The following is a 12,249-nucleotide window of genomic DNA, read 5'->3' on the forward strand; positions in this document are numbered from 1 at the left end:
GGAAAAAATATTTTTTAACTATTCTAAGTATTGAAAAAATGTTTTTTTTTTTTAAAAATTCCATATTTTGGAAAAATATTTAAAAAATAAAAATTTAAAAATTCTCTAAAGATTAAAAAAATATTTTTAATAATTTAAAATATGGGAAAATTTTTTTAAAAAATTCCAAATATTGAAAAAATTTTAAAGATTAGGAAAAAAATATTTTTAAAAATTCCAAATATTGGAAAAATATTTTTAAAAACATTCAAATATTGGAAAATTTTTTGGATTGGATTGGAAAAATATTTTTTAACTATTCATACCCCCATTATTATAAGTATTCTTTTGTTATAGTTTGGATTTACCGAACAGATTTATAGCATTTCGGTTAATTTAAAGTTAAAAGTGATGATTGCATTTCAAGGAGGATCTTCTTGGAATTAACTTTCAATGTAAAAATTATATTTTTAATGCCTCCAAATTGGTTTATTTTGCGTTTTCAAATCCATCAGATAGTAAAAGAACAAATGTAATAATGGCCCTAAGTATTGAAAAAAATCTTTCCTAAAAATTCCAAATATTGGATAAATATTTTTAAAAATTCCAAATATTGGAAAAATATTAAAAAAAATACTTTAAAAATATTGTTAAAATATTAGAAAATATTTTTGAAAATTCTCTAAAGAAAAAAAATTCCAAATATTAAAAAATATTTTTAAAAATTAAAAAAACTTATATAATGAAAAATATTTTTAAAAATTCTCTAAACATTCAAAAATATTTTTAAAAATTCCAAATATTATGAAAATATTTTTAAAAACATCCAAATATTGGAAGAATATTTTTAAAAATCATTTAAAGATTGGAAAAACATTTTTTAACTATTCTAAGTATTAAAAAATATGTTTTTTAAAAATTCCAAATATTGGATAAATTTTTTTAAAAACAACCAAATATTGGAAACATTTTTTAAAAATTATCTAAAGATTGGACAAACATGTTTAACAATACTATTTTTTTAAATTCCAAATATTGGGTAAATATTTTTAAAAATTCTCTAAATATTGGAGAAATATTTTTAAAACTTCTTCTCTAAAGATTGAAAAAATATTTTTAAAAATTCCAAACATTGGAAATTTTTTTTTTAAAAAATTCCAAATATTGGAAAAGTTTTTTTAAGAAGTCTCAATATTGAAAAAAATGTCTTTAAAAAATCCTCTAAAAATTGGAAAAATATTATTTAAAATTTTCTAAAAATTTTTTTTAAAAAATTCCAAATTTTGGAAAAAATATTAAAAAATAAAAAATATTTTTGAAAAAAAATTAAAGATTGGAAAAATATATTTAAAAATTTTAAATATTGGAAAAAAATAAAACATCCATATGACAAATATTTTAAAAAATTCTCTAAATATTTGGAAAAATATTTTAATAAATTCTCTAAATATTGGAAAAATATTTCTAAAAATTAAAAAAAATACAAATTCCAAAAAATTCTAATTATTTGAAGAATATTTTTTAAAAAGTTCAAATATTGGAAAATTATTTTTAAAAAAAATCTAAATATTGGTTTGGAAAAATGTTTTAAAAATTCCAAATAAGGGAAAAATAAAATATTGGAAAAATATTTTTTAAAATTCTAAATATTGGAAAAATGTTTTTAAAAATTACAAATATTGGAAAAATATTTAAAAAATAAAAATTTAAAAATTCTCTAATGATAGAAAAATGTTTTTAAGAAGTCCAAATATTGGAAAATTATTTTTAAAAATTCTAAATATTGGATTGGAAAAATGTTTAAAAATTCCATATATGGGAAAAATATTAAAAAAAATAAAATATTGGAAAAATATTTTTAAAATTCTCTAAATATTGTAAACATATTTTTAAAAGTTCTAAATATTGGAAAGATATTTTTTAAAAATTCTAAATATTGGAAAAATATTGTTTAAAAATTTCAAATATTGGACAAATGTTGTTAAAGTTCCAAATATTGGAAAAAAAGTTTTAAAAAATGCCAAATATTGGAAAAGTAAAAAAAGTCCAAATATTGGAAATATATTTTTAAAAATTCTAAATGAAGGAAAAATATTTTTTAAAAATTCCAAATATTGGAAAATGTCTTTAAAGTTCCAAATATTGGAATAATTTTTTAAAATATTCCACGTTTAATAGGAAAATATTTTTAAAATATTCCACGTTTATTAGGAAAATATTTTTAAAAAAATTCACGTTTATTAGGAAAATATTTTTAAAATATTCCACGTTTTTTAGGAAAATATTTTTAAAAAAATCCACGTTTATTAGGAAAATATTTTTAAAAAAAAACGTTTATTAGGAATAAAATTTTTTAAAAATTCCAAATATTGAAAAAATGTCTTTAAAGTTCCAAATAAAAAAATACACGTTTATTAGGAAAAATATTTTTAAAAAAATACACGTTTAATAGGAAAAATATTTTTAAAAAAATACACGTTTATTAGGAAAAATATTTTTAAAAAAATCCACGTTTATTAGAAAAAAATATTTCTAAAAAAATCCACGTTTATTAGGAAAAATATTTTTAAATGGTATGCACGCCCGCCTTGCACGCAGAAGGTCGGGTGTTCGATTCCCCGGACAGACAACATCAAACATTTTTCAACGGTGGCAAAATACCCCTCAGTAATGTTGGCGACATTTCATGAGTACTTCAGCCTTGAAAAACTTCTCCACAAGTGGTGTCTAAAGACAAGCCGTTCGAACTCGGCGATAAACAGTAAACAGTCCCATATCATTGAGCTAAATATGAATCGGGGTGCACTCATTGATATGAGAGAAGTCTCCCTTGTCCCGTATGGGATGTTGTGGAACAATGTTTTTTTTTTTTATTTTTAAAAAATCCACGTATATTAGGAAAAATATTTTTAAAAGATCCACGATCACTGTGAAAAATATTTTTAAAAGATCCACGATCACTGTGAAAAATATTTTTTGAAGAAATATTCTTAGGAACCACGTTTTTTTGGAAAAATAATCTTAAAAATCCACGTTTATTGGAAACAAATTACTAATTTTACCTTCTCTCTCTTCTCTCTCATTGCAGCTCTATATCGGTTTTGAGCACGGATGGATTTCGCCTGTACACGATCAATGCCAGCGACAAAATTGATGAAATTTTCGCCAAAGAAAACACGGAACAGATACGGATTGTGGAGCGACTTTTTAACAGTTCACTAGTAGTGCTGGTCACTCATCAAAAGCCGAATTGTTTGAAAATGTTACATTTCAAAAAGAAACAGGATATCTGCAATTGTGTATATCCTTCGGATATCCTTTGTGTGAGAATGAATCGTTACCGTTTGGTTGTATGTTTGGCCGAATCTATACACATTCATGATATACGTGATATGAAAATCCTCCATTCCATTGAAAATATTGCTCCCAATGAGTTGGGGCTGTGCTCCCTCTCGTTGAATTCACATTTAGCATTTCCCATTTGTACCACAAGTGGTGAGCTGAGAATTTTCAATGCCAATAAACTGAAAACTGGTCTAACTATTAAGGCTCATGATACTGCACTCTCTGCCCTGGCATTTTCACCTAGTGGAACTCTATTGGCCACCGCCTCAGAACGTGGAACTGTGATACGTGTATTTTGTGTTAAGAATGGACAAAAAGTGCAGGAATTTAGACGTGGTGTGAAGCGTTGTGTACGCATTGCTTCGTTGGTGTTTTCCACAACGGGAGACTTTTTGTGTGCCTCATCGAATACCGAGACTGTGCACATTTTTAAGATTGACACAAAAGCTGTGGAGGCTGCAGAGCGTAAGGCATCAATTGGTGAGTATCCCAGCCATTCATCCGCCATAAAAAATTAATAAACTTATTTTTTCAATTTGCAGACGACTCTAAAAAATCCTCCAACTCAGCTCCAACTAACACATCAACATCTAGCACTGGTACTACCTCTACTTCCTCGGCATCAAGTACAAATACTGAAACATCCTCTACTACGACACCATCAACAACTAATCAACAACAACCTGCCTCTACTTCAACCACTAGCAGCACATCAACAGTAACGAATGCCGCCGTCACCACAACCGCCTCTACCACTTCGAATTCTTCCAATTCATGGTCCATGAGTGGTTATCTATCCAAGGCAATGTCTTCATATTTAATACCCTCACAAATTGGTGATGTTCTGAGTCAAGATCGTGCATTTGCCACAGCTGTATTGGGCCAACCTGGGCTGAAACATGTCTGCGGCTTGGCACGCATACAAAAAGAGTTGCGTCTCCTGCTGGCCTGTGAAGACGGTTTCTTGTATATCCACGACTTCAATAGTGAAAAGGGTGGTCCCTGTAAATTGCTGCATGTTCATGATTTGCGTTACACTTTGGAAGGTGTGATAGGTGAGTTGGAATAATATTTTTAATTTTGTAATTTTGAATTTAATATTTTCATTCGTTTTTCAGAACTCAATCTCTCTGATAGCATGGATAAAATTTCCTTTTCAGGAAATCTACCTTCAACGCCAACAAGTAATCCCTCTTCGGGATTCTCAGCGGATGCTGTTACCACTGCTGCCGCAGACTCTTCTTCACCACATTCCAACAAGGATTCAGCATCATCATCACCGCACAGCAAATCAAGCTCTATGAGCAGTGTTAGTGTGATAATTGAAAATCCTGATCCATCAACAGATAATTCATATGCCAGCATATTAAAGGGTACCGAAGCCGGGCTGAATACTCTTACAGGTATTATGGCCTAGTGTAATATTTTTTGGTTTATGTTTAAAAATTTTGGTAGTTGTCATGGTTTTAATAGGATGTCATGGTTCATTCAAGTCTCTGCTTGCCAAGATTTTTTTCGATGACAGTGTAGTTTTTATGCATTGATAAAATGTTGGGTGTCATATATAGAGATTTAATTTGTTCAAAAACCCTTAATGGAATTTGAACCTGAACAAATTTCTCTTTGACACCTCCCCCTAAAAAGAATTAGACAACTTCGCTCCATTGGGAAAATACTTTTTGAAATTGTCTAACAATTTTGTTTTCATTTCGATATATGTATTTCGATATTTTCTTTAGATTTATTTGTTGCCAGAGATTTATTTTGGTCGGTGACTACCCAGTGAAATTCCCCGTAGAACAATTTCCCTTTAACACCAACACTCTCAAGTGAAGTATTCAAGTATTAAATTGAGTATAACTTGTAGTACTTTTGATTTGGTTAAATTTATATATTTTTACGAATTAGAGTCAAAACGCTCATACCCCTTTATTTTAGAGGAATGGTGTCAAATTTCAATGGGGGTTACTGACCAAAAAAGTCTCTAAGCCTTATTATATATCTGTAAAAATTTCGCTAAGAAATTGGGTTTTATTAGGAGGAGTTATTGGTTTGGCTATATTTAGACATCTTACGAATTATTGCTAAAACGGTCATACCGCTTAATTTTAGGGCGATGGTGTAAACGGAGAAATCGTTCTATATCATATTTCAGTGGGGGTACTGAACAAAAGAAGACTTTAGGTGTAGTACATATCTGTAAAAATGTTAGTAACAATTTGGGTATTTCTTTCTAAAAACGCCATAACGCTTCTTTTTTGATGGATGGTGCCAACAGAGAATTTGTTCTACATCAAATTTCAGGGCGGGTTACTGAACAAAATAACTCCGTAGGTATATATTTATAAAGATGTCAATACAAATTGGGTATATTATCTAAAATTCTTGTTTTGGTTAGTTTTTGACTTGGTTCTGAATTAGTGTCAATACACCCATACCGCTTTATCTTAAAGAAATTGTGTTAATGGCAAAGTTGTTCTACATCAAATTTCATTAAGGGTTACTGAACAAAATAAGCCTCTATTTATAGTACATTTCGGTTAAAAATGTTAATATCAAATTGGGAATTTAAACTTAAAGTTATTGTTTTGGTTAGTTTTCAACTTGATTCTGTAGTAGTGTCAATACATTCATACCCCTTCATTTTAGAGAAATGGTGTCAATGGGGGATTTGTTCTATATCAAATTTCAGCGGGGGTTACTGAACAAAAGAAACCCCTATTTCTAGTTCACATTAGTAAAAATGTTACCATCAAATTAGGTATTTTGACCAGATTTTTTATTTTGGCTAGTTTTCGACTTGTTTCTGAATCAATGTCAATACATTCATAATCCTTCATTTTAGAAGAACGAAATTCTTCTGCATCAAATTTAAAATTTAAGGGGTTACTGAACAAAGGAACCCTCTATTTATAGTAAATACCAGTAAAAAAGTTATTATCAAATTGAGTATTTAAACTAGACTTCTTGTTTTGGTTAGTTTATGACTTGTTTATGAATTAGTGTCAAAACACCCATACCCCTTCATTTTAGAGGAATGGTGTCAATGGCAAAGTTGCTCTACATGAAATTTCATTAGGGGTTACTGAAGAAAAGAAGCCTCTATTTAAAGTACATACCAGTAAAAAAGTTATTATCAAAATGGGTATTTTAACAAGAGTTTTAGTTTCGATTGGTTTTCGACCTTTTCATTAATTAGTGTCAAAACACCCATGCCCCTACATTTTAGAGGAATTGTGTCAATATGTTCTACATCAAATTTCTTTGGGGGCTCTAGAATTACAAAAAGCTGTATATACTGTAAATGTCGGTTAAAAAATTTCTTTATATGTTAGCAAAAATTGTTGGTTATGTTAAATTTCTACCTTTTTCGATTTAGCGCCAAAATGAGCAGAACGCTTCATTTAAGGAAGATGGTGTTAATGGGGAATTTGTTCTACACCAAATTTCATTAGGGGTTACTGCACAAAATAAGACTGTTTTCATAGTAGATAAAGGTAAAATTGTTAGTATTAAATTCGATATTTTCGCAAGAATCATATTTTTGGTTAAATTTAGATCTCCTTCTGAATTAGTGGCAAAACTGCCATAACACTTCATTTTAGAGAGATTGTGCTAATGGGGAATTTGTTCTGCATTAAATTTCATCTGAGGTTACTGAACAAAAGAAGACTGTATTTATTTTATATATCTGTAAAAATGTCGGCACAAAATAGGTTAAGTCAGAAAAAAATTCTGGTTATGTTAAATTTTAACCTTTTTTGAATTAGTGACAAAATGGGCATAACGCTTCATTTAAGGAAGATGGTGTTAATGGAGAATGTATTCTCCATCAAAATTCATTTGGGGTTACTGAACAAAAGAAGACTGTATTTATAGTACATATCGGTAAAATTCCAGTATAAAAGTGGTTAAGTCAACAAAAATTTCTGGTCATGTTAAATTTCTACCTTTTTTGAATTAGTGCCAAAATGGGCATAACGCTTCATTTAAGGAAGATGGTGTTAATGGAGAATGTACTCTCTATCAAATTTCATTGGGGGTTACTGAACAAAAGAAGACTGTATTTATAGTACATATCGGTAAAATTCCAGTATAAAAGTGGTTAAGTCAACAAAAATTTCTGGTTATGTTAAATTTCAACCTTTTTTGTATTGGTGCCAAAATGGGAATAACGCTTCATTTAAGGAAGACGGTGTTAATGGAGAATGTACTCTCCATCAAATTTCATTGGGGATTACTGAACAAAAGAAGACTGTATTTATAGTACATATCGGTAAAATTCCAGTATAAAAGTGGTTAAGTCAACAAAAATTTCTGGTTATGTTAAATTTCAACCATACCATTTTTGAATTGGTGCCAAAATGGGCATAACGCTTCATTTAAGGAAGATGATGTTATGGAGAATCTACTATCCATCAAATTTCGTTGGGGGTCACTGAACAAAAGAAGACTGTATTTATAGTACATATCGGTAAAATTCCAGTATAAAAGTGGTTAAGTCAACAAAAATTTCTGGTTATGTTAAATTTCAACCTTTTTTGAATTAGTGCCAAAATGGGCAAAATGCTTCATTTAAAGAAGATATTGTTAATGGAGGATGCACTCTCCATCAAATTTTATTGGGGGTGACCGAACAAAAGAAGACTGTATTTATAGCACATAACTGTAAAAATACGAGTAACAAATTGGGTATATAAGTAAGAAATTTTGGTTAGGTTAAAATTCGACTATTTTTCGAATTAAAGCCAGAAATTCAAAATAGTTAATTGTGGAGGTATGGTGGCAAAGGCATATATATTCTACATCAAATTCCATATGGAGTCTTCTGTATATGTAATGTACATCTGTAAATATGTATGAAACAAATTGGGAATATTAGTAAGCAATATTGGCTTGCTTAAATTTGATTTTTTTAATATGGGACAAATATCCAAAGTCCAAAATGCTTTATTGTAGAGGAATGAGAGGAATGACTTCAAAGGCAAATGTACATCAAATTTAAATAAGGGTCGCTGTAGTAAAGAAATACATGGGAATTATGTTTATCAGTGAAAATGTCTGTATTGAAATGGATAATTCGAAAATAATCTTTTTCATATAATAGTGTTTCGAATTTGCATAAAAATTATGGTCAAAACGTTTTTACCTCTTAATTTTAGATGAATGATGTCAATGGAAAAATAGTCACACAACACTTTATCAAGGGTCAGTGAAGAGAAGAATCTTATAGCTATAATATCCATATGAATGGTTATATCAACGATAAATTATCATTTTCTTTTTTGTATATGTTGTGTCATTAGCATATATACTCGGCATCTCCTAACATAAATGATTTCAAATTCAACCTAAAATTTTTTCCTAACCTCACATTTTTTTCGGTTTCTGGTTTTGGCACTTAAAAAATAAACTAAATTTTGTATTCATTAATGTTTCAGCAGATTCGGCGAAATTTCGAAAACTTTGTGATGCCATTGACACACCTACTAAATTGTATGATGAACGACAATTTCCACCTGTAGCCATAGCGGCCAAAGATTGACAAAAATCAGCAACAACAACAACAACAGGCACAGCCACTAAAATGCAACGTTTAAAATGATTGCTGCTATTAGTAATATGACCTCTATGAATTATTGATGTGAATCATGGCTATTGTTTTTTATTTATTCTTATTTGTTAAAATTAAAAGGAAAAAAAAACTATTAAAAATTCACTAAAGAATGCCCCCCAAAAAAACTTAAAAAGTGTATAAAAACATAAATTAAAAAAAAAATATATACTTAATAATAAACATTGTCGATACGATATATTTACACTCCTATATACACACACTAACATACACATATGTATGTATATTTATGTATTCTTAATTTAATGTATATTTAGCATTTATTTAAGACAAAGATTTATTATTTTATTTAAAAAACTAATGATTTTTTAGCAAATATATTATCTCCCTCCTCGTTGACATTCTTAACAAATAAAGTTCAAATTAGTTTCAATTTAGGAATTAATCTAAAAACAAATACTCTCAACATCACTTATTTTTCACATTATTTAAATTTATAAACATAAAAAATATATTTTAAGTGTAAAATAAAAGAAAAATAAATTAGAAAAAAAAACATAATTTAAAGAGTAACATTTTAGAGAGCTAACTAAAAAAACTATTTTGTGTACTAAAACAAACTCTCCTTTATAAAAACAATAAAAAGAATATGGCCTTTAGCCCATAAAGCTATGATATAAGTATACCAAATAACTTGTAACACACTTTTGTTTCTTCTTTTTTTCCCGAAGAAATGAGAAAATATTCCAAACTTTCATAATCACCCAAATTGGTGACAATCCCTTGATAAATCATTTTCAAATCATTCTCTTTTTCTCAAAGTTAATTAGATACACTTTTGTTCCTTCTTTTCTACCGAAAAATTAAGAAAATATTCCAAAATTTCCTTTTTCATTCCACATGCCATAACCACCCAACTTTGTGACAATCCCCCTTAAACTATTTTCAAATCATTCCATTTTTTATTGCAATATTTTTTTCTTGAATTTAATTAGCTGTAGGAGTTTTTTTCTTTCCATTGGAATCAATGTCAATGTACCTTATTAAGATTAAAATTGTAAAACCATTGCAAAAGTGTAAAACAAAACACACAACAGAGAAGCTAATATATAAATTTCCAAATTAGTTTAAAAATTTAAAAATAATAACAACACATGTATGAATGAACCAAACTGTAAACAAATGCAATAAACTGATATGATGTATCTCATGAAGGACAAAACAAAAGAAAGAGAAAGAACAAAAGAGATTTTTAATGACGTTTTAATTAAACATTTTAAAGGAAGGTTTCATTATAGAACTGGAAAATTTAAAAAAAAACTGAAAATATGTATCAAATTTGATATATCAAAAAATAAGAATTTTGGTTTGGTTAAAATTCGAACAATTCCGAATTAGTGCCAAAAAAGTCAGACCTCTTCAATTTGGAGTAATGTTGTCAATGGAAAAAATATTTTACATGAAATTTTAAGGAGGGTCCCTGAACAAAAGAACTTCGTAGCTATAATGTGTAACTGTAAAAAACTCGGTATCAAATTGGGTACAGCAGAAAGAAATTTTGTTTGGGTTAAATTTTGACCTTCTTCCGAATTAATACAAAAACGTGCATAACGCTTCAATTTAAAGGAATGGTGTCAATGAAAAAAATATTGTACATCAAATTTTGTGGAGGGTCACTGAACAGAACAAGTCTGTAGCTATAATGTATAACTGTAAAAAATCCATATCAAATTAGGTAAATCAGTAAGAAAATTTTTATTTTGGTTAAATTTCGACCTATTTCGAATTAGTGTCAAATCACCCATACCGATTTAATTTAGAGGGAAGATGTCAATGGACAAAATATTCTACTTGGAATTTCATGGAGGGTCACTGAACAAAAGAACTTCGTAGCTATAATGTAGAGCTGTAAAAAACTCCATATCAAATCAAATTGGGTATATCAGAGAGAAAACTTCGTTTGGATTAGATTTCGAACTTTTTCGGAATTAGTGGCAAATTACCGATACCGCTTTGATTTAAGGGTAGGTAGATCTAATTTCACTTTAAAAAACGGGATATGTTAGAAAGAAAAATTTGTTTTGTTTAAATTTCGACCCTTTTCTGATTTAGTGTCAAATCACCCATACCGTTTCATTTTAGAGGAATGTTGCCAATGGAAAAAATATTCTACATTAAATTTCATGGAGGGTCACTGAAACAAAAAACTTCGTAGCTATACTGTGTACCTGTAAAAAACTCGGTATCAAATTGTGTTTAGCAGAAAGAAATTTTGTTTGGTTTAAATTTCGACCCTTTTCCGAATTAATACCAAAACGTGCATATTGCTTCTATTTAGAGGAATGGTGTCAATGAAGAAAATATTGTACATCAAATTTTGTGGAGGGTCACTGAACAAAAGAACTTCGTAGCTATAGTGTATAACTGTAAAAAACTCTGTATCAAATTGGGTATACCAGACACAAAATTTCGTTTTGGTTACTTTTAGGTTATTTTCCGAATTAGTGTCAAATCACAAATACCGCTTTGATTTAGAGGAATGTTGCCAATAGAAAAAATATTCTACATCAAATTTTGTGGAGGGTCACTGAACAGAACAAGTCTGTAGCTATAATGTATAACTGGGTTTTTAGTTATCAAATTGGGTAAATCGGTTAAATTTCGATCTTTTTCGAATTAGTGTCAAATCACCCATACCGATTGAATTTAGAGAGAAGATGTCAATGGACAAAATATTCTACTTGGAATTTCATGGAGGGTCACTGAACAAAATAACTTCGTAGCTATAATGTATAGCTGTAAAAAACTCCGTATCAAATTGGGTATAACGGAAAGAAATTTTGTTTTAATTAAAAATCGACCATTTGCCGAATTAGTGCCAAATCTCCCATACCGTTTTGAGTTAGGAGCATGGTGTCAATGGAAAAAATATTCTGCATAAAATTTCATGGAGAGCCACTGAACAAAAGAACTTCGTAGCTATAACGTTTTACTGTAAAAAACTCTGTATCAAATTGGGTATACCAGAGAGAAAATTTCGTTTTGGTTACGTTTAGGTCATTTTCCGAATTAGTTTCAATTTAGAGGAATGATGTCAATAGAAAAAATAGTCTGCATCAAGGCCACTGAACAGGAGAAGTTCGTAGCTATAGTGTATAACTGTAAAATCTCTGTATCAAATTGGGTATATCAGAAAGAAAACTTTTTATTGGTTAAATTTCGACCTTTCTGAATTTGTAGCAAATCACCCATACCGCTTTGATTTAGAGGGTAGGTGCCAAGGGAAAAAATATTCTACATCAAATTTTGTGAAGGATCACTGAACAGAAGAACTTCGTATCTGTAATGTA

At 29.0% G+C, this 12,249-nt stretch overlaps 1 protein-coding gene across 3 annotated transcripts in view; it reads left to right on the plus strand.

The window, feature by feature from the left end:
* Atg18b (Autophagy-related 18b) overlaps window positions 1-10,144 on the plus strand; it is a 31,568-nt gene extending 21,424 nt beyond the window's left edge. The window contains exons 2-6 of one of the 3 annotated variants that reach the window (XM_073967255.1): window positions 3,068-3,804; window positions 3,867-4,379; window positions 4,443-4,727; window positions 8,487-8,532; window positions 8,769-10,144. In XM_073967255.1, the coding sequence (XP_073823356.1) occupies window positions 3,068-3,804; window positions 3,867-4,379; window positions 4,443-4,727; window positions 8,487-8,494 (1,543 nt within the window). In that variant the 3' untranslated portion in view covers window positions 8,495-8,532; window positions 8,769-10,144. Of the gene's footprint in view, window positions 1-3,067; window positions 3,805-3,866; window positions 4,380-4,442; window positions 4,728-8,486; window positions 8,533-8,765 lie in introns of all 3 variants that reach the window. The other 2 variants (XM_073967254.1, XM_073967253.1) reach the window with 2 other exon arrangements.
* Window positions 10,145-12,249: the final 2,105 nt, after the last annotated feature.

Source organism: Musca autumnalis, unplaced genomic scaffold (assembly GCF_047663935.1).
Source record: "Musca autumnalis isolate F117 unplaced genomic scaffold, ASM4766393v1 scaffold_2, whole genome shotgun sequence".
In the NCBI taxonomy this organism is placed as follows: Eukaryota; Metazoa; Arthropoda; class Insecta; order Diptera; family Muscidae; genus Musca; species Musca autumnalis.